General features: G+C 45.0%; 1 protein-coding gene across 13 annotated transcripts in view; it reads left to right on the forward strand.

Moving 5' to 3' along the window:
• ANKRD6 (ankyrin repeat domain 6) overlaps nt 1–23,482 on the forward strand; it is a 71,329-nt gene that overhangs the window by 18,069 nt on the left and 29,778 nt on the right. For 6 of the 13 annotated variants that reach the window (XM_034962518.3, XM_063604958.1, XM_034962517.3 and 3 more), the window contains exons 1-2: nt 17,699–18,007; nt 22,583–22,681. In XM_034962518.3, coding sequence (XP_034818409.1) covers nt 17,714–18,007; nt 22,583–22,681 — 393 coding nt within the window. In that variant the 5' untranslated portion in view covers nt 17,699–17,713. Of the gene's footprint in view, nt 1–15,491; nt 15,591–17,673; nt 18,008–22,582; nt 22,682–23,482 lie in introns of those variants that run through there. The other 7 variants (XM_003822878.7, XM_034962519.3, XM_055113956.2 and 4 more) reach the window with 3 other exon arrangements.

Below are 23,482 nucleotides of genomic sequence, written 5' to 3' on the forward strand. Positions count from 1 at the left end.
CCCAGCATGAGCACCTGATGATGTTTTCAGAAATGAAGAGGATGCCTGGCTGGTAAGTATTTTCCGGCAGCCACTTTCAAGAGAACGCTGGAAGTCAGTAAGTGGTATACATTCATGGCCTCAAGAAACACAGCGAGAACAGGCTCTGCACCGAGAGGCTCTCCTGCTGCCACTCGCTGGGCTTCCTGCTCTGAAACCCGTTTCCAGTTTCGACAAAACCTCACTTCCACGAGGGATTTGCGATGCTGGTGTTCCAAGGCAGGGGAGCAGTGGAAACGAAGGATCTTTTGTGGTGGTCATTTGCTTTGTTTTTGATTTCCTGGGTTTGTGTTTAATGTTAGGACTTACCAGAATGGTGTGGCCTGAACTCATATTTGCCGACCTGCTGGTTCCTAGTCATTTGCTTTAAGCTGTCACTCCCCAGGACGTGGGGGAAATTGACACTTACAAGGTGGTTGGTCAGGTGAAACTTTTCACTTGGGAGAATGTGTTGTATATAGCATGCTCCTTCCAAAGGACCCCATACACTTATTTTAATTGGAGTAGGTAATGGTTCTACTACAGAAGGCACAAAGTTTGCCTAGTCCTCCTCCCATGCTGCCCCCACCACTCAGTGTTTCCCTCCCTGAAGGCACCTGTCTTACCTGCTTCTTACATTGTTCCTGAGATATTTACGTACATACACTCAAGTAGATGTATCTCTGTGTGTTTCCCCATTTTATACAAATTGTGGGATACTATACTCTCCTTCATTTTAATTGGCTTAACCAATCCCCTATTGATGGATATTTAGATTATGTTAATCTCCTGCCCTTACAAAGCATGCTGCAGTGACTCTGTTTGGAGGTCTTATTGCACAGTACAATTATGTTTGTGGGATAGATTTCTCTAAGTGGTACTTCTGAGTCAGAGCATGCATGCCCTTGCAATTTTGACAGCTAGAGCTAAATTGCTCTGCAGAGAGGTTGTGCCAATCTATACTCCACCAGCAGTGTGTGAGGAGCCCGATGGGACTGACCTTTAAACACACAGTGCCAGTGGTACACTGGGCTCCCTCTGCTGCCTCTCCTGGCCCTTCACCATCTGAGCTCATCTTACCTTTCTAGCCTTCTCTCCAGGAGCTCTCTGCTAAGGTGCATTTGGCCTCTGGCCTCGGTTCCTTTTCACTTCAGCATGGGTTTTGCAGAATTTTCTCTGGGAATCCCAGCTGCCTGGGAATCAAAGGGAAAAGTGGAGTGACTGATGGGAGGGGAATAGAAGAGGGGGATCTCCACACCTCTCCTCCCCTTCCCCATCCTCCATTCCCAAATGGAAAATGGAATTCCCTCCCAAGATGCCTGGGTCTTTTGTTCTGACCCCAAGTATTCCAGTGTGTTGTCACATCCAGAGTAAGGGCAGGAGCCCATGCAGGGCTGCTGCAGTGCTTGGTTCTCCTCCGGGTTAGCACATCCACACACTGTGTGGAGCAGGTGTCTTTTCACTGAAACAAACAGGGCATTGAGGGTATACGGTTACATGGCAAGTCAAACAAAATCTGCTTGTGTTCTACAATAGCTAGAAGCATCACTCTGTGGGAAGAAAATCTCAACTGGGAAAACTTAGGCTTTTGTAGTTTATCATCAAAAATCTCTGGGGAAGATTAACATATGGTGCTAATTCTGAGAAAGTTATAAAATGAGCACGTGTTAACATGTTATTTAACTCATTAATTAAAGAGGAAACCAGTAAGATGATACAACTATTTTGAAGGAGAATTGTCAGGCCAGGCCCAGACAATTAAAAAAATTTTTTTGTAGAGATGGTGGGGGTGGAGTCTTGCTATATTAATTGCCCAAGCTGGTCTTGAACTCCTGGCCTCAAGAGATCCTCCCACCTCAGCCTGCCAAAGAGCTGGGTCCACAGGTATGCACCACCATGCCAGGCTAACTTTTTTTACTTTTTGCAGAGATGGGGTCTTGCCATGCTGCCCATGCTGGTCTTGAACTCCTGGGCTCAAGCAGTCTTCCCACTTCAGCCTCCCAAAGTGGTGAGATTACAGGCATGAGCCACCGCGCCCAGCCCCATCTTAATTATTTTCAACTGTTCAATCCAGTGGCATTAACTGCAGTCAACACAGTTGTGTGATCATCACCACCATCCATTTCCAGATCTTTTTTCATCTTCCCAAACTGTAACTTTGTACCCATTAAACACTAACTCCCCTTTTCTCCCTCCCACCCAGCCCCTGCCAGCCACCATTCCACTTTCTGTCTCTATGAATTTGTGATCCATTTTAAAGTCTCTCACAATCTTTCCTTACCTAGAGGCAATGAATCACATTTACCATCTTTTCGACCCTGCCCAAATTATTAGCCTCCTTGAGCCTTCATTTCCTGTCTGTAAAATCAGCATAACAGCACTTACCTCAAGGATATGTGGTGAGGATTATATGAGGTAATCCATGCAAAGTGCTTAGAACAGTGTAATTAAGGATGTAGAAAGAGCTCAACGGATGGGAGTTGCTATTATCATGAAGACCATCTCTCCACCTGAGTCAACTGTCCTTGGAGACACAAAAGTCAGTGGTTCTCAGTATTGACTGCACATGTAACCACCTTTAGAGCCTTAAATACTGATGCCCAGGCCCATACCTAGAGGCTGTGGTTTAGTTGGTCTGGGATATGGCCTGGGCTTGGGGATTTTTCAGAGCAGCAAGGCAGAGAACTACTCACTGCTGTTGGTATTTCCCCCTGAGGTTTCAGAGCCTTCCATGCAGGGCAGGACAACACTGTCCATTGAGCATTGGGCCAAGCCAGTGGTTAGACATCTGGAAGTTGTACTGCTCTTTGTAGAATACCATGAAATATTGATATTCTAAATGCCATGATTCAAGCTAGAAACAAGTTTATTAGCAGGAAATAAATGTCTCAAATATGGGAAAGCAAACATATGCTGTGAATTGTTGTGTGGCTTGTCTATGAGATAATGCATGGAAAATTATTGGATCAATAATATGAAGTCTTAAGTGTTAACTTACTATGATAAGGATGGTAATTAGGCGTGTACCACAGTGACTCATGTTTCTAGCAAAGGTAGGTAGGTGTCCCTAGGAGATGCTCTTTGGAGGAAAAAGAGGCAGCCCCTCAGATTGAGAGGTATAATGGAAGAATTGGTATGGCAGGTCAGACACGCTGTAATTGAGGAGAACAAGCTTCAGAACTTTGGGGATGGGCCCCCAAAGCTAACTCAAGCATCTTAGGAGAGGCTATTAGGCCACTGTTAAAGAGTCTAGGTAAGAGTTCATCCTGAATCTCTTGGCTGCTCTCTCCTGCCCCTCACTGCCTATGCAGAATTGCAATGTCTTTTCCTCCTGCCCTCTGTAAAGGCCCACCTTATTTACAGTGGTTCTCAGTGGCAGTGAAGGCAGGCCCTGTTTGCCCCCTGCTTCTCTCCTCAACTCTAGGTAGGCTTGGTGGGAGTTTGGGCCCAGAGGCCCCACCAACCCCTGAGTGTTCAATCAGCAAGCCATCCACCATCTGCCACCACCGTGATTTGTCCATATTGCATCCTGTTGCCTTAGCAGATTGCACTTAAAAGTAAGTCTAACTACACAGTTGAGTGCTTTATAACCCAGATTATGTGCTAGTAAAACTCCCTGAAAACATATATTTAGTAGGTCCTAACCACTCTAGACGAGACATTATAATATTGTGGCACAGCTGGGTGTCAGCGTTTAAAAATCCTCCCTAAATACCTGTACCTTTCTTGAACAAAATGCGTTGGAGGATTACTGGTTTCCAGGCCAGTAATCAGCATGTTGTGAGGCTTGCATGGGTGATTCTCCACATCCCCACCGTGGTAGTGCTGTAAAATGAAGAAGCCAAAGAGGAAAGGAGCTCTCAAAGCCACTGAGCTGCCCACTTGGGCCTCTGCTCAGATGCCAGTGCAGGTGGTCTTATTGGCGAATTCCCTGAGGCCCTCTTAGTAGTTGTCTTCTTTTTCTTTTCTTTCTTTTACGTTATAGTGACTTAGGTTTCAGAAAATAAATTAAGCCAGGAACTTGTCGGGGCACTGAAAATTCTTTCTCAGCAGGCCAGTCAGTTTGTTTCTAGTGAGAGTGGGCTCTTACATGTTTCCTTGTTCTAAGCCAATAATTTAGGGTATGTGGGTGAATAGGTAGCAGCTCTGCCTAGTCTGCTTTTAGCTCATCTTTTCAGTGAATTTATTGAGCAATGTGTAAGAATTATAAACTATGATGAAGTGAAATTTATTCCAAGTATGCAAGGCTGGGTCAACATCAGTGTAATCTACCATATCAACAAGTGCCTTAGCTCAGGCTGCTATAACAAAATACCACGTATTCGGTGGCTTAAACAACAGACATTTATTTTTCACAGTTTTGTAGGATGGGATGTCTTAAGATCAAGGTGCCTACAGATTCAGTTCCTGGTGAGTGCTCTTTTTCTAGTTTGTAGATGGCTGGCTTCTCTCTGTGTGGCAGAGAGAGGGGTCTCTAGTCTCTCTTCCTCTTACAGGGGCACTAATCTTATCAGGGCCCTACCCTCATTTCCTCATCCAAACCTAATTACCTTCCAAAGGGCCCCATCTCCAAATACCATCACGTTGAAAGTTAGTGCTTCAACATATCAATTTCAGGGAGACACAAACATTTAGTCCATAACAAGCTAAACAAGAAAAATCATCTGATCATATTAATAGGTACAGAAAAAGAATTTGACAAAACCAAACATGCATTTGGGAAAAGAACTCTCAGAAAACCAGAAATTGAGGAAAACTTTCTCAACATGATAAAAAGCATCTAAAAAAAACCAAGAGCTAACATCATATTTGATGGTGAGAGACTGAATGTTTTTCTGCTGTGATAAGGAACAAGACAGGGTGTCTGCTCATTCACTATAGTGCTGGAAGTTCTAGCCACCACAGTAAGGCAAGAAGAATGCAAGGAATTTAATCCCCAAAGAAGTCCTAGACATGGATGGTGGTGGTGCTTGTGCAACATTATGAATATACTTAATGCCACTGAATTATACACTTAAAAATTGTTAAAATGGTAGATTTTATGTATATGCATATTTGACCACAAATTTATAAATCACAAAAAATGGGCCCAAGAATAAGCAGAAAACTTAGTCTAATTAGCATAGGAAATATTGGAAACACGATTAGAGATGCAACTTTTAGAAAGTACTAGGGCCGGCCGGATGTGATGGCTCACGCCTGTAATCCCAGCACTTTGGGAGGCCAAGGCGGGTGGATCACTTGAGGCCAGGAGTTTGAGACCAGCCTGGCCAATATGGTGAAACCCTGTCTCTAAAAAAATACAAAAATTAACCGAGCTTGATGATGTGTGCCTGTAGTCCCAGCTACTCAGGAGGCTGAGGCGGAATTGTTTGAACCCTGGAGGCGGAGGTTGCAGTGAGCCGAGATTGTGCCACTGCACTCCAGCCTGGGTGACAGAGCGAGACTCTGTCTCACAAAAAAAGAAAGCACTAGGGCCAGATGGTTTCATGGTCCTGTTTTATATTTTATCAACAAGAAAAAATCCAATGTTTAAATTATTGTAAAGCACAGAACAAAATAGAAAGCTGTACTTTTTCATGGAGTCAGCACAACCTTAATGTCAAAAACAGATCAATAAGACCAAGAAACACTAATCTCAATTATGAATGTTGATTTTTAAAATTCTTTATAACATTACCTAATAGAATGCAGCATTTATGAGAAGAATAATACAGTGTGATCAGGTGGGTTCCAGGAATGCAAGGATTGTTCCATAATTTGTTATACCAACAAATTAAAAGAGAAAAACACATGATTATATTAACAGTTCCTGAAAAGGCAGTGATTCTTGTTTTCTGGTTTTTGTTAGAAACCAGAAGAGAAGCAAGAACAGTCCTTATATCCAACCATAGTTCATCATGTATTGGCCTACCGTGCTGTGCTCTGTCAGCGTCAACCCATTGAAAATGTAGTCTGGCCAGGCGTAGTGGCTCACACCTGTAATCCCAGCACTTTGGGAGGCCGAGGCGGGCAGATCACAAGGTCAAGAGTTCGAGACCAGCCTGGACAACATGGTGAAACCCTGTCTCTACTAAGAATACAAAAGTTAGCAGGGCGTGGTGTCACATGCCTGTAATCCCAGCTACTCGGGAGGCTGAGGCAGGAGAATCATTTGAACCCGGGAGGTGGAGGTTGCAGTGAGCTGAGATCATGCTACTGCACTCTAGCCTGGGCCACAGAGCAAGACTGTCTTGGGGGAAAAAAAAAGAAAATGTAGTCTGGGCCACCACCTGTGAGGAGTGTGTGGGCCATTAACTGATGTCTTACCACTCAGGGACAAGTGTACTGTAGAAGCTGATGGAATTCGTAATACCCAGTTAAGTTGCCTGAAATATTTTGGTCCTTCTTGTTGGTGGATCTTTATAGAAGGAAGCCCAACCCTAGCAATTACTGAGTTACCTCAAAAGGAATTCTTGGCCGGGCACAGTGGCTCATGGCTAAAATCCTAGCACTTTGGGAGTCTGAGGTGGGTGGATCACTTGAGGTCAGGAGTTCAAAACCAACCTGGCCAACATGGTGAAACCCCACCTCTACTAAAAATACAAAAAAATTAGCCGGACATGGTGGTGGGCACCTGTAATCTCAGCTACTTGGGAGGCTGAGGCAGGAGAATTTCTTGAACCTGGGCGGCATAGGTTGCAGTGAGTTGAGATCATGCCACTGCACTCTAGCCTGGGTGACAGAGTGAAACTCCGTCTCAAAAAAAAAAAAAAAAAAAAAAGGCTGGGTGCAGTGCCTCACGCCTGTAATCCCAACACTTCAGGAGGCCGAGGCAGGCAGATCATGAGGTCAAGAGATCAAGACCATCCTGGCCAACATGGTGAAACCCTGTCTCTACTAAAAATACAAAAATTAGCCGGGAGTGGTGGCGCATGCCTGTAGTCCTAGCTACTTGGGAGGCTGAGGCAGGAGAATCGCTTGAACCCGGGAGGTGGAGGTTGCGGTGAGCCAGGATGGTGCCACTGCCCTCCAGTCTGGCGACAGAGCGAGACTTCATCTCAAAAAACAAACAAAAAAGGAATTCTCTTGTCAATTAAACCCAATTGTTAGGAATAACTGATTCCTAACAATATACATTTCAAATCACCTCTCCATATCATTTATGATTATTATTATTTTACAGGGCCATCCTAATACTTCCATCCTTGTGTGATGGGACTGTTGGCCCCCAGTGCAGGAATTACCCTCTGCCCCCATTACATTTTATCTTTTTAAAATTAGCGTATTCCAATCTGAGATTGTTTTGGATCCTGATTTGTGTCAGCCAAGGAATTTATTCCCTTGCCGTTTCTTGTCAACTATTGTCTGATTAAGATATGATGTGTCACTCATGTAAGTAGACTAGTAGATAAAATATATTTGCAACAAGGAAAGAAAACTCTGAAAGCTTCTTAAACTATAAATTGTTTTTAAATGTAAAGTTTTATTTTCTTTGATCGATGGTACTTTTTCAATTTTTTTCTCGAATGTGTTCCATTTTTTTCTTGAATGTCTTCATAACTTTGTCTTCATTGAATCATAAGCCTGAGAAGGACTTTGAACTTTTCTGACCCAAATTTACACCATTCCAGGCTGTTGAAGCTCTCAGGGAACGCCATCTATGATAAGAGGACCCTTGGGGCACTTAGAAAAGTTGGTGGGGTCTTCCACTTTTTAAAATCTAAACGAGGAGCCAGGTGGCCAGAATTCCAGCTATTGCAGTTCTGCCAGAAATAGGATTGGAGGTATTGAGAATTCATTTCATCTCTTCAGCCAAATGAAATTCTCAAAGACTCTTCCCATTCTGAATATCATGTTTGTAAAATATGTGCCACTCTTATTTTAGTAATGTTACAACTTTCTTGCCTCCTACTACCTCTCTCTTAATGCGACAGATAATATAGGCAGACTGACTCAAAAAAGGCTTGACTCAAAAAAGACTGCATGACCCTGATCCAATGTATTTCTCATGGTCTCTTGAAGAAAAGAAGCTTTATGAAATGATTACACTAATTTAACCTAAATTCTTCCCATTACACCATTTCTCCTTGTGTGGGTCACAGCATGCAGCTGCCCTCCTTGTTACAGTCCCCAGTAAAGATGGTTAAATTGTTTTATTGTTTGAGCCAATGAGTCTCAATTCCTTTATACAACCTTTCCCTACTCCCTTCCTTCAGAGTTTCTGCGCTTTTATTCCTTTGGCTTCTGCCCCAGGTCTCCTTTTGACTCCGGTCATAAGAATATCATTGAGACCAGGCACGGTGGCTCACGCCTGTAATTCCAGCATTTTGGGAGGCCAAGGCAGGTGGATCACCTGAGGTCAGGAGTTTGAGACCAGCATGGCCAACATGGTGAAACCCTGTCTCTACTAAAAATATAAAATTAGCTGGGTGTGGTGGTGCACGCCTGTAGTCCCAGCTGAGGCAGGAGAATCGCTTGAACCCAGGAGGCAGAGCCTGCAGTGAGCTGAGATTGCGCCACTGCACTCCAGCCTGGGTGAGACAGAGCGAGACTGTCTCAAAAAAAAAAAAAAAATGGTGTTCCAGGAATGGCTAAGCACCACACCTTTCCTTCTCACTTTTCAGGTGCATTCTGTTGGGACGGGTCTTGTCCAGGTCTGCTCTGTTAGACCTGTCATTCCTGGGACAGGTACTGTTGGTCTGAAAGGCCTGCCCTTTAGTAAGTAGGGTCCAAGATACTGAAGCAGGAGCGAGGAGCTGGGACCCAACCTGCGTCCTGGCTGGAGTGATGAGGGACCAGGGTCATGGCCCTGGGCTCCCAGGCCCCATGCAGTCAGTGACAGGGGCAGTTGACTGGCTTGTTTCTGTGGGTTGTAATTCTCAAATTGCTCTGGTTCGCCTCCTTCCGAGGGTCCTGGCCCCTCCTAGGAAGGGTTTTCTAACATAATGCCTTGGTCTACCTGGAGAATCCAGGAAGGAGGCTGAGCGCCAGTCTGACACCTGCTGGGAACAAAAACACCTCCACTTCCTTTCAGGGTTTCTTTTAAGCCAATTACCTTTGGCTGGGCTCCCTTGTCATCCTCACTGGCGGGAGATCATTATCTTAACGGGAATCCTCCTCCTGGAAGATTCCCACTCCCAACAGGGAATTGGCCTCTTCAGAGTGAATAGCAGAGACTGTTTCATTCTAGGCATCATTGTGATCACTTGTTCATGTAATTTATTGCCTGCTGGAATGGGAGTCACTCTGATGTTCCCATGCAGCAGTTATGCTGGAGTTAGATCCACAGGGCTCAGCCTGAACAAATCATCATCCCAGTCAGTGCCCCAGTGGTGTGGACAGTGGGGACACATTTTTGTGGTTGTTGCTTTGCAACATCTCAAGACCCTTTGATACGGTTCCCTGGAAGCAAGGCCCTGAGTCTGTGCCTCTTCCTGATTGGATCAGAGGGAGATGCAGGAAGTCAGGGTGGATACTGCATCTTCTCCTCACCCCTGCCGGCCTCAGATGGCCCAGCCTGATACCAGGGCCCCTTGAGGAAGCAGCACCTTTAAAGGGTTAAAGGCAATGGTGATAACCTCTAGCCACACATGGAGATGCACTGAAAATGATTGGATAAAAATGATAATAGTTGTATTGGGTTGTGGAATTATAGAGGATATTCTTTTCCATATTTTTAGTAATGTCATTACATTGCTTATATACTCTGAAGATCTGGGAAGCTGTACGTTGTGGCAAGGCAGTATTTTAGGTGTTTTATATTGATAGGCTGATGAGAGCATCAACAAGAATGTAAAAGAGATATGGCTCTTGCTGGAGCAGGCCTGAAGGGCAGGTTTAGCCTAAGGGCCTGTAGCTGTCCAGGGAGGGTTTATCCTGGCCCCTCCTCATCCCATCCTGTGGTTCTCAACAAGGTCACACATTAGAGTCACCTGGGGAGGTTGTATAAAAACTGCCTGGGCCTCACCACAGCGAGTTGATGAGAGAGACTGGAGGGAGAGGCTTACACACCAATACAGAGAAATGACAACAGACCAACCTCCCCAGGAGAGCCAGATGCAGAGAAAATAGAAAACATCTCTCCTTGTCCTTGAGATTCTAAAAAAATCAGGTTATTTTTAAACAAACCCCAGAGGTTAGTGGCTGGGCTAAGGTAAAACACCCAAGAACTTGGGAGCTGAGCTTCCTAAGGGTGAGACATGAAGCCCCTGCTCTGCCAGAGAAGAACTTCGCTCCTACCCTCACCCCCAACACAACCAGGGCAGCACACAGCGTGGTAGGGAAAGCATGCAGCTGAGCTCAGATGGCTTAAGGGGTGAATCCAGACTCCCGTTACCTGCTGTATAACTTAGAACAAGTGACAGAGTCTCCCAAGCCTCAATTTCCTTATCTATAAAATGGGTTCGATAATAGTGTCCACCTCATAGGATAATTGGGAGGATAGAATTAGCTAATGTGTAAAATTCTTAAGATAGTGCCTTCTACGCAATAAATGGACCCAAGTGTTCAATAAATTCTGGCCGCTGCTGTCTCTTGCTCTGCCCGATTATTGGTCTCGCTGGGCTCACCAGGGCCTAGGTTGAGTTATGCTGAACTGATCTTTGATGATAACTGGGGTAGGACTCAGGGCAAATTGATGCTTTAAAACTTCGTCCTTTGTTTCTTTTCTTTCTTTTTTTAGAGAGAAGGTCTTATTCTGTTGCCCAGACTGAAGTGCAATGGTGTGATCACAGCTCACTGCAGCCTTGATTTTCTGGGCTCCATCCATCCAGCCTCCTCAGCCTCCTGAGTAGCTGGGACTACAGGCGCACAAAACGACACTCAGCTAATTTTTGTAATTTTTGGTAGAGATGACATTTTGCCATGTTGCCCAGGCTATAGAACTCCTGGGCTCAAGTGATCCACCCACCTTGGCCTCTCAAAGTGCTGGGATTACAGGCGTGAACCACCTTGCCTGGCCCAAACTTCTTATTCGTTAATACATGGTCTTTTCTGTTGTTCCCATTTCTTCCTGTGGCCAGTCCTAGGGGCATGGAAATGGAAATGAGAGCAGTTGCATCCTTAAGTCTAAGTCATTCAAAGGTGCCTCTAAGGATCAATTTTTATTTGCTCCTTCACCCTTAAGAGGGGTTCCAGCTTTTCCCATTAGTCAGACATGCCTGGGGGCATTCCTGTGTGCTGGATAGGGGCAGCCTCTTCTCCAAAGGGCTCTATTTTTGTTGCTATTTACTACAGAATGTTCTGGAAAACCAAGTACATGTCTGCTGCTTTCTTGCTTTTCTCCTTTGGTAGGTGGTGTGTGTTTAAGAGGGTGGGTCTTGTGCTAGGAAAGCCCCAGGACGGAGGAGACAGCTTCAGCTTCTATAGGAAACCGATTACTGCCTTTACTATTGCTGTACTTTAACCAGAGGCCAGAAAAGGAGCCAAGAATGTCCAGGGAACACAGCCCCTCCTCAGAAAAGCTCCTGTGCCATTGTAGCTCAGCTCCTGAAGCTCTCAGGATGTCACACCTCCTTGCTGACAGGGAGCCTGAGTGCTGTGCGAGGCCAGGAGCATTGCTGGAGAAACAGGGAAGTCATAGTTTGGAGAAACAGGGAAGTCATAGTTTGGAGAATGGTGTTCTTGGTGAAGAATGCCCTTCCAAGAAGAGACACAGAGACTGGGAACCACAGTTTACGTTTCAAAAATGGAAGTGGACAAGAGGGCCAGGACTGGCTGGTGGGTACCTGGACCCTCCAGCCATAGCCCTTCTGGTCGGAAGAGATCCAACTCTTCACCCAAATCCGTTTGACGTTGGAAATATCTCACTGGTCTTTGCGAAGGCAAAGGTGTAGGGTGTCGAAGAGCAGAGGGAATGGTTGGGGTGTCCTCTGGGGTGGGGGCTAAGGACAGCTGGAGGGAAGGGAGACCCATGCTAGATGATGGACGTTACCTCATGTCCTTATTTCAAGCCTGTGGAGTGGGCAGTGGAGGTTATTCCTATTTTACAGATGAGAAAATGCTTAGTTTGGGGGATTAAGCACCAAATGACACAGGTGTTATTAGTCAGAGCTGGGATTCAAACTAAGCTCTGATGCCTCTGGCCTTTCATTTCTCCATCTTCACTGACTTTGGATTAGAAAGGTGCCTCCAATCCAGGCCCATCTTGTTGGTAATTTAGTTTCTAAAGTGCCCTCCCAGAAGTGATCTTCTTTGAACCTGTCCTAGTCCATTTGGCCTCTCTAACAAGGTAACATAGAGTAAGTAGTTTAAACAACAGACATTTGCTCCTCATGGTTCTGGGAGCTGGGAATTCCATGGTCAGAGTATCAGGAGGTACTCACGCATCTGGGACCCCAAGCACAGCAGGAGGATCTCTTGAGACACACACACAAAAAAACGTTGCCAGGCACATGGCTCACACCTGTAATCCCAGCACTTTGGGAGGCTGAGGTGGGAGGATCACTTGAGACCAGCCTGGCCAACATAGTGAAACCCGTCTCTACTAAAAATACAAAAATTAGCTGGGCATGGTGGCACGCACCTGTAGTCCCAGCCACTTGGGAGGCTGAGGCCAGAGGATTGCTTGAACCTAGAAGGCAGAGGTTGCAGTGAGCCAAGATCACGCCACTGCATTCCAGCCTGCGTGACAAAGTGAGACTCCATCTCAATTTTTAAAAAAGTACTCCTGGGTCTGTTGGCCTCTTTCCAGCCTCCCCAGGCAGCTTCTCTCCTTGCTGGTCTGTATTTTCCAGCTGCCCAGAAGCACTTGTGTCCCACCATGCTGTCACCTCCCTCATAGCACACACTTCTCTGTCCTCATGTGATGAACTCCCCTGTGTTTCAGAATGTCTTAGGAAACTTTGTGAAGGGCACATACTCAATGTCAAGAAGTCCTTGACAAGGATATGTGGTGACAGATGAAGCTGGGGACCAGGCCCAGCCAGTGGAACCTGGTCATGCCACTCTATCTGATCAGCTATGATTTCATTGGAAGAATCGAGGTTAGGGAGCACGTGGCTGAGCACAGTCACTGTCAGAGAAAGGTCACTCTTCATCTCAGATGCTGCCTTTTTCTGAAGGCTTTTTATAGCCCACTTTTTTGGGGAGTGATTAAAGTAAGCTCTGACCTCTTTCCAGAATCATTCTAGTGCTTTGGTCACATTTCATGGGGAGAAATTAAGATCCTTTATTGTCTGTTATCTCTGTTTTCCTCCATGGCTCATTACCCATGGCAAACTGGTGATTTCTTGAAATCATTAATGTGTATCCTGCTAGAGTATCAATGAAGGCCTTTGGGAAGACCTTAGGGGTATGCTTCAGCATGGGTGGGGCCATGGTTCATTGATGTTTGAATGTTTCTTCACAGTGAAACTTGTAGGGGAAAGCAAAGGAAACATGTTTGCTTGAGAATTTGGAGTTTGGCAGTGCAGTTCTCTAGATAGAAGTTGATTCACATCAAAAAGTGTTATTTCTTCTGGATGTCACCCTTGATGTGGCACCTTGGGAGCCAACATGCTTAGAGCATTTGAAGCAAATGGTCTTCTCTATGACCCAGCAACAGGGCTAAGAAGGCTACTGAGGTGCACAAGGAGAGGAACACACTGTGTTCTGCAACCTCCTGGCATTAGCCTGGGTGCCCATCAGGAGGAGGATGAGTAAATAATAAGTGAACCAGAACTACATGAACAACATGAAAAAAAAAACTCAAAAATATAAGGTTAGACAAAAAATGCCAAATTATATTGTATAGTTGAAAACTATTAGGCCAGGCACAGTGGCTAACGCCTGCAATCTCAGCACTTTGGGAGGCCGAGGCAGGTGGACCGCTTGAGCCCAGGAGTTCAAGACTAGCCTAAGCAACATGGTGAAACCCCATCTCTACAAAAAAATAGAAAAAATTGGCTGGGCATGGTGACACATGCCTGTGGTCCCAGCTACTCAGGACACTGAGGTGGGAGGATCGCTTGAGCCAAAAGGTTGAAGCTGCAGTGAGCCATGATCATGCCATTGCACTCCAGCCTGGGCAGCAGAGTGAGACCCTGTCTCAAAGAAAAAAAAAAAACTAAGGTTTGAAACAAGCAACACAATGTTTATATATATTGTCTTTGACTATAAACATGTAGTAAAAAATATAATGAAAAGCAAAGGAGTGATGCATACCAAATTTGAGAGAGTGGTTACCTCTGGGAATGGAAGAGAAATGAGACCTGGGAGTTGTTCACGAGGAATGTGAATGATTTATTTTTTTTCTTGAAATGGTTGGTGGTTATGTGAAGTTTAGAATATTACTTATATTTTTTAGTGGTTGAAATACTTCATAATTTCAGTTTAGTGTTTTTGTTTGTTTGTTTTTTAAGGCAGGGTCTTGCTCTGTTGCCCAGGCCGAAGTGCAGTGGTATAATCACAGTTCACTGCAGCCTCGACCTCCTGGGCTCAAGTGATCCTCACACCTTAGCCTCCTAGGTAGCTGGGACTACAGGCACATGCCACTATGCCCAGCTAATTTTTAAAAAAGAAAATGTTTTTATAGAGATAGGGTCTCGCTGTGTTGCCCAGGCTGATCGCAAACTCCTGGCATCAAGTGATCCTCCCACTTCAGCCTCCCAAAATGCTGAGATTACAAGTGTGAGCTACTACAACCAGCGTAGAATTTTTTTTAAAAAAGAGGAAGAACCGGCCAGTCATGGTGGCTCATGCCTGTAATCCTAGCACTTCGGGAGGCCAAGGCGGGTGGATCATTTGAGGTCAGGAGTTCAAGACCAGCCTGGCCAACATGGTGAAACCCTGTCTACTTGAAATACGGAAATTAGCTAGGTGGTAGTGGTGTGCACCTGTAATTCCAGCTACTCGGGAGGCTGAGGCAGGAGAATCGCTTGAGCCTGGGTTAGCCTGGCATTAGCCTGGGTGCCCATCAAGAGGATGATGAGTAAATAATAAGTGAACCAGGAGGCAGAGGTTGTGGGGAGCCGAGATGGCGTCGCTGCACTGCAGTCTGGGTGAGAGAGTCAGACCCTGTCTCAAAGAAAAAAAAAAAAGGTAGAACCTTTCCTAATCAGTTCAATCAACAGTTTTAATTTTCACCTGTTACTAACTGGACTCCTCTGGGGCTGATGACCATGACATCTTGCTGTTCTCCCACCTCTTGCCCAGATTCATCATGGCCACTTCATTATTCCTCAGTATTAGCACCAGTGAGAAATTAAGAGAAGGCACAAAACCCCTCGTTTTGCTACTTGATAGTCTGATGAGTGGAGAGTAGAAATAATGCACTAAAGGAAATCTTCACATTTTGAACATATCGTGTTCATTGATTGCAATGACAATAGCCAAGGTTAACTGAGACAAACTTGAATTTTGGTTAACCCATAAGAATCTCCTGCCAATCCAAAGGGGCAGGAGGGAGTGATCATCCGAAAGCCCCTATGCAAACCTTGCTCTAGGCCCTCTGTCTCCCAAGGGAGTAGCATTGAGGACTTGTTCCGAAATCATTGTTCGTTTTGCATTCACAGCATGGCCGGACTCCCCTGCATCTTGCTGCCAATAAGGGCCATCTTCCTGTGGTCCAGATCTTGCTGAAGGCTGGCTGCGACCTTGATGTCCAGGATGATGTGAGTAGAAGCCATCATTCTATCAGGCTGAGTTGGCAGGGGAGGTTTTCTGGCTAGAAATCCACAAAGTGTAAGCTGTGAGATGGGAGGGTAGTAGATGCTCTCCCAGCACATTTTAGCTGCATCTTGGTCTCTGTGGCGGCAAGAACTTCCTCTGGAAGACCTGCTCTGAGGCCCATTCTCAGTAGCAAGTTAGAGTTTGGGAGTGTGGGGTGGTTCTCCATCATGGTTCACTTCCTGTCTATTATTCAAGTGATCACTTCCTCTCTGTTGTACAAAATGCCTCAAAGGGGATTTTTGCCTGTGTCCTGTCTCAGCATAAAGAGACACACACATGCACATTAGTGAGTATGGGCAAGACTTGCCGGAAATGTGTGTCAATGACCAAATTTACCGTTGGATAAAAAATGGGGATTAAAAACTTAATTTTTTTCTCATCTTAATTTCTCTTGGTCAGTGAATATGACATGGAAAATGATCTATTCAAGTTGGGGAGTTGGGGGAAGACACAGATCTCACGGAATCTAAGAAAAAGGAGGCCTCCAGAAAGAGTTTACTCTGCCACCATGCTATTATTGAGACATGGCCATCAACCAACTCAGCTCTGAGTCTGTTCATTCAGGTTATCTAGAGATGGACTCTGATTGGCTCCTCTGGCATCAAGTGGCCAATCCTGAGTGAGTCAGCAGTGGCTGGGGTGGAGTCACCTAGTACAGTGGGCTGCCCTATTGGGTCTTTGGAGAAGGTGGTTCTCTAAGAAAGGACCATATAAATTGTCCTCCAACAGCTATTAGGAAAAGGTCTTTTGATAATACAGTTGAAAACTATTTTTAGAAATGGTTGCAACACTAATTCATGTAGTAGAACTCTAAGAAATAAGAACTTTTATGGGGAACACAGAATGTTGGAGTGTTTGCACTTATAACCTCTTCCAAATTCACCTTTAATAACTGTAGTTATAGAGTGTGATTCAAATTTCACATCTTCAGATGTGCTACAGTGTGGTTTACTAAAGTGCTTCTAGTTTTCTTTGGGTCTGTGTATAATGTCATAAAACTTGGCAAACACACAGTAAGAAGGACAGTACTTGCAAAGAAATAACTATGACTGTTTTATGCATGGGCAGAAGGCCATCCAGTGTCTTTCATAAATCTCTGGTTATATCTGGAACTTGCTGGGTCATCAAAGATGTTATTTTCAAAAAATGTTGATTTAGCTTTAAGCCATTGATTTCTACCTTAGGTCATAATACCTTTTTATTTTCCTGCACTATGGTCATCATAACATTCTCAACTATATCATATCCTTAGATGACAGGAACAAAAATACGAGGAGAGAGAAAAGATTTTGGCCACAGAAAAGGTGGGGCATTGAGTTATTACTGGTGCAAACATGTTGGGATGCATTTGGTCTTCTCTTCGCATAATTAAAGGCTTTGCTTGCCACAGTGGCAAGGCCAAAATGCCAGGCATGCTAACCCATTCCAACTTGACACCCCTGCCTCACATCCTGGGCTCTAAGTATCACTGTGTTCTCATGCAGCAAAAGCCTTGCTAATTTCCTAGAACTGCTGCTGTTTATACCAGGCAAGGTAGGAAGTGAAACAGGCAAGAATTTTCTTAGGTAGCCAAAGTGAGACGTGTCAGCAGAAGAAAAGCCAGCTCTACTTTTAGACAGAGAGAGTCCCTTTTATTTATTGAAGGTATTTTCTTGCATCTTTTCCTTGTCCTAGAGAGACAATGCATATATTGCTTCTCCCAGATAAATTAAAATAAAAATACAACAACAAGAAATAATTGGGAGTGGAGAAGGTAGAATTGACCTTCACTAGTTCTGAAGAAATGCATTTGCCAGCAATATGATCCATGCCTGTTCTCTGTGTATTTACCATGCTGTTGATGACCAGCCTTGAAATACATGCAAGAAATCAAGGAAGAAAACTCTTGATGTGTGTCCTTTAAAGAATCTAGGAGATCAGTTATTTGAAAAAATCTCAGAAGTTACCTGTCTTGGATGGTGGGTAGAAACAGAGAATGTTAATGATATGAAGAATTTACTCCTAACTTCATATTCTACAGATACTGATCTTTATGGCATGGTAAGAACTGAGAATTAGTTGAAGAATGACCTCCAGTGGCCTGGAGTGGGATTATTATGAATTTCAACCTGTGGAAACCAGTTCTTTAGATTATGCAACTCCAGGAGCAAATTCTTTCTTGCTTCCTGCCAATCGTGTCAACTCTCATTGGAGCGCTAATGCCATCTCTGATTGGTCAATGAGCAATCACATAGCTCCCGCCTCAGAAATAGTCCAGGATGCTGTGGCCACAGTGAAAGCCATGAAAGAAGACAAAAATAAGAAAAACCACAGAGGGAAGGTTAGGAAGGACCCTAGAAGATCAGAGAGAGAAAAAGAGGTCAGCAACTTGCTTTACACACCTAACCTGTCTTGAGCTTCCTTGCAGTATGTCTGCCTGTGCCACATGGGGGTGGTTCCTCTTGAAGAGGGGCACACTGCACCCTTGCATGACTGAAATCTGCCAACACTACACTCACTCTTTTTCACCATGTAGGAAAGAAAAATAACAGTATTTCAAAAGAAAGATTTAGACCTTATAGGCACCAAAGCTCTTAAAATCCCAAAGTGAGAAACACTGTCTCAGGAAAACTGAGAGCTGGCAGTTCACGTACTTCGCAAATGGGTCAACATGTTCCAAATCAAAGTGCCAAACTGCAAGGTTGCAGGCCCTTCAGGTTTCCAGCTACAGCGTCTTTCCTTCTGCTTCTTATAGTTAATCATTCAACAAATGCTTTTGGGGCAGCTCTAGTGGCTATGCTTTACTTTATGAAAGAGGCAGTCCCAACCCCACAGATGCATCTGACCTTTTCTGAGGCTCGTCCTAAGGTTAATGACTTCACAGGTTGGAAGCAGCTTGGGGTGAGTGCAAAGAGCCTCGACAATTTGATTTCTGGTCCAAGCATGCTGTCCTAGGCTTATCAATAAAATGAGAGAATTAGACATCAATAAAATGAGAGAATTAGACTTGGCACATAGTAGGGAGTCAATAAATATTCAGTCCGGGCCTGGTGGCTCACACCTGTAATCCCAGTGCTTTGCGTGGCTATGGAGGAAGGATTGCTTGAACCCAGGAGTTGGAGACCAGCCTGGGCAACATGGCAAAACTCCATCTCTACAAAAAATAAAAAAATTAGCTGGACATGGTGGCAAATGCCTGTGGTCCCAGCTACTCAGGAGGCTGAAGTGGGAAGATTGATTGAGCCTGGGAGGTGGAGGTTGCAGTGAGCTGAGATCATGCCACTGCACTCTAGCATAGGTGACAGAGTGAGACCCTGTCTCAAAATGTTCACCAAATAGATAATTCAGTAAACACTGTTGAGAGTGCTCTACCTTTTCCCAGCATTTAAGAATTTCATGATTGACTTAGGTATCATATGCAGGTAAGAATTATGTCAAAGTAGCCACTTGTATGTATTGAGGCCACATCTTGTTCTTCGTGTCATTTCAAGGAGGAAATGTTTCAATGGTAAATTTTAATCTTATAGGAGGAAAGAGTCCATTTGTAGATAACTGACCCTGTTTCAACTGAGGGCCTCAAGGTACTAAATTGTTTGTGTTGTATTCTAGGGAAGAATAGATCCGAGATGATAACCTGAGGCAGCTATTGTTTACATGTTTCGTGTCCCTCACGTCAGAGCCTTTAATTCTCATCTTGGTTACTTGAGAAGGGCGGGTTTTTCAAAGCCTGAGAAGGCGTATTGCTCAGTCCTCCAGAACCATTCCAGCTAGTGTCAGCACAGCTAGCAGTACAGCCAAGGACAGCCACTTTTGGTAGGGAGAGTCCGAGCCTGGCCTGACAGCAGTGTTTATCTGACCCGGGCTCTCGATGAGGTCTCTGTCTGAGAGGACGGCTGGAGGGGGAGCTGTGGCCTGGAAACAGGCAGGACAGCCAAAAGGTCCCCTAGAGGAAGGGGTGTGCAGGACCTTTGCCAGCAGCTTAGGACAATATGTGTTCTCGCCGCAACCTCACACAAGTCATTAGATTTCCTTGAGTCTTGCTAGTCTGGAAATTTCCTCCTAAGGTCTGAACTGAAAGTTAGATTGAGCTGCTTGCATTGAGCTAGAGTTTCACAAAGGAAAATTTTCTCAAAGGAAGCAAATACAGTAGATTGATGATGAAAGCAAGTAATAAATAACTTGGTGCCATTCTGGCTCCAAAGATGCCTCAACTCATAATTTAGAGGGCAGCTTGTGAAACATGATAAAAAATATTTGACCTAAACCAAGGCTTAGGTTAGTCTATGCCGTATCATCCAGTGAAGGCCCTTCGTGAAATAATTTGTACAGCAAGAGTGGCTAACACGACACATATGCTCAGGGCTTGTTGCTCATACTTTATGAACAATACAGAGTGATAAGTTTTGTCCTGGAAAAAGGTTGTTTTTATTGGTCCAAAGAGCACTAGAGTGTAAGTAGTTTGTGGTTATATTAAAAAGCCTGTAAGAAGTGGAAATCTAACCAAGTCAGCACTACCCTGAAAGCGTGAGCTGCAGTCGCATGGTTCTTGCTAAGAAGGGCACCGTCTTTCTTAGCAGGTCAGTAATCATCAATTGCACTGGAGGCCTATTTTGGGAAATTCCATCACCATTCTGATAGAGAAATGGGAAGTCTTGGAAATCTTATGGAAATTTTAAAAAGTTGAGACGTGGGGCCAGGCACGGTGGCTCGCGCCTGTAATCCCAACACTTTGGGAGGCGGAGGTGGGCAGATCACTTGAGGCCAGGAGTTCAAGTCCAGCCTGGCCAACATGGTGACACCTTGTCTCTACTAAAAATATATAAAAAAAATTAGCCAGGCATGGTGGCAAGTGTCTGTAATCCCAGCTACTCTGGAGGCTGAGGCAGAAGAATCGCTTGAACCTGGGAGGCAGAGGTTGCAGTGAACCAAGATGGCGCCACTGCACTCCAGCCTGGGTGACAGGGCGAGACTCTGTCTCTAAACAAAAACAAAAAGTTGAGACTTGGGCAGTGTCTCATATAATTACTAGTTTCCTTGTCTAGAACTGCTTTCTAAGAGGTCTGAGGTAGACAGCGCAAATGGCACAGCCTACCTCCTGCAGCCACTGACCCAGCGGCCACATTCTTTTTTTAACCACTGCAAGGGTTCTCTTTGAATAAGGGGTCTGGGAAGGTGGATGAGAAGAAAACCAGCCAACAGGAATAATAGTTTAGGATGCTGAAGGGGGAGGTCGGCGGTGGCAGTGCTGAGGACAGTGACCTGTCCTCAGTGTCCTGACCCCCCCTCACTGCAGAAATTCCTTACCTTCCACAAATGAACAGTGGGAAGAGAGTCTGTGACAGGGACAGTCCTGTTACTGGGGTATTGTTTCTGCTCAGACTTCTAATAAGTAGCGGTTTTTCCTGATGCTTAAAGTTATCCGTGTTAAATATAAAAAGCTGGAAAATATTAAAAAGTATAAAAAGTTAAAAGAGAAAAATCCTTTCATGGATTTTTAAAGGGAGACTTTTTAATTTTAAGAAAGCAATTTTGAGTTTTAACTAGGATTTTTTATTGTAATAAAATATACATAGCATTAAATTTACTGTCTGAACATATTTACGTATACAGTTCAGTGGCATTAAGTACACTCACATTGTTGTGCAACCATCACCACCATCTATCTTTAGAACTTTGTTTCAGATTACATGTTTTTAATGTGCATTGTTTGTTACAGATCTAGGGAGTTTAGTAAGTAGAATCAGTATTTCGTTAAGGTTGTTTATAGGTAGCAGTGCATCCTTCTTTTAAAAAATCTGTTTTATCTTATGATGGCCTCTGTCCTCTTTTGGGCCAAGCACCAGGGACGCCCCAGAATGTTTTCTTTGCCCCTCTGGTGCTCTGCCGGGAAACTTCACAAAACTCTGACCAGCCACATCATAGAATCCAAGAAGGGAATGGAGGGACCCTGGGATCATCCAGGGTGACACACCTGAGGTCCAGCAGGGTGACAGGCTTCTAGCAAGCCACGCACAGCCCAGGCCTCCTGACCCCTTGTCTCGTGCTCATTGCTTTCCACCAGAACATTTCCACACTGCCCACCCATCCTCCCTTTCAAGGCTGGACCACAGGCTCAGCTTGATTTACCTCAACTTAGCTTCCTGAGGACCTGTCAGAGATAAAGGGTGCTCTTAGAGACTTCAGAACTCTCCTGTTACAGTCTTGACCTGCTTACCTCTGGGAGTGTTTCATCCTTCACTCAACTGCAATTAGGAAGAGTCAAGTTCCCTTTGGCGCCTAAAGGAGAACAACGGCCGGCAATCCCAGGAATCCGATCACAGAGAAGAGGGCTCAGAATGCAGCATAAATCAGTGAGGATGTTGTCATGAACTCTCTGAAGAGGCTTCTTAGAAATATGCAGTGATAGCTGCAGTCCCTGGAGTCCTCAGATGAAACAGGGCAAACCCCTGCATTGCCGTTGACTAGTACAGGTCAATGAACAAATGACCCGCCTGTCATCAAATCATGAGTGCTGCTAACTGGCAGAGCTGGACAGTGGTCCCCCTGCAAGCTGGAAACTCGGCAGGCAGTAGAGATTCCAGGCATTGCTGCTTTAATTGCATAGCACACACCTGCCCTCACACCCACTCTTCACACCTGTGATAGTCATAGCCCCTGAATGGCAGGAGAGAGCCTGACCCTCATTTTGAGGTTGGCTCTGTGGCCGAGGGCCATTCTTGCTGTCAGCTTAAGGTCCCCCTCTTAGTTTATGAACAAAATTTCTCTGCCAGCGTGCGTTGTCTACTAACAAGACCACAAAGCCCGCCTTGCCTGTGGTAACCAAGCCCTTCTGCGAATAACCGCTCTGCTCTGTGTGGGGACGGGAGGGGTCCTTGTGTCCAAGTGTCAAGTGAGTAGTGCAAGCAGGGGGTGCAGGGGAGCTGACTGCTGTTCCTGCCTTTGTGTCATTTTGCAGGGGGACCAGACCGCCTTGCACCGGGCCACAGTGGTGGGGAACACGGAGATCATCGCGGCGCTCATCCACGAAGGGTGTGCCCTGGACAGACAAGACAAGGTGAGTGGACACTGAGCTTCCTTACTCCCCAAGGCAAGGGAAGCCAGTGGCTCAGGGGAGCTGGAGGAGCCCGCTCTGGAAACTTTTGAGTCCTTGAGGTATTATAATTCCTGTCTTACCACTTATGATTTAACATAATCAGCCTAAAATTCCTTTGAAACACTATCTGGTATCCCAGGCAATTGTAATTTTTTTTTTTTTTTTTTTTTTTTTTGAGAGAGGGTCTCACTCTGTTGCCCAGGCTGGAGTGCAATGGCATGATCATAGCTCACTGCACCTGGAACTCCTGGGCTCAAGTGCTCCTCCCACCTCATCCTCCCAAAATGCTGGCATGAGCCATTGTGCCCAGGTGCCAATTGTATTTTTTAAAAATCTTTTTCCTTGTTCTATGGCACCAGTGACAACCACATAAATCTTAAATGGTAAAGAAAAAAATCTAGAAATAAGGACCTATGTAGGCCTGGGTGGGGGGGTAAGGGATGTGCCCCCAGACTTTCTCTTTACTTTCTTAGATAAGTGAGCAAGTTAATTTCTTTAAACTATATTGCAGGGGAAAAAAAGTAAGCTCAACTGGGCCAAACACAGTGGCTCACGCCTGTAATCCTAGCACTTTGGGAGGCTAAGGTGGGAGGATTGCTCGAGGCCAGGACTTCAAGACCAGCCTAGTCAACATAACAAACCACTGTCTCCACAAAAAATTTGAAAATTAAGAAAATATATATTAGCAAGGCGTGGTAGTGTACACACCTGTAGTCCCAGCTACTCAGGAAGCTGAGATGGGAGGATTGCTAAGCCCAGGAG

This window comes from Pan paniscus, chromosome 5 (assembly GCF_029289425.2).
Source record: "Pan paniscus chromosome 5, NHGRI_mPanPan1-v2.0_pri, whole genome shotgun sequence".
Lineage (NCBI taxonomy): Eukaryota > Metazoa > Chordata > Mammalia > Primates > Hominidae > Pan > Pan paniscus.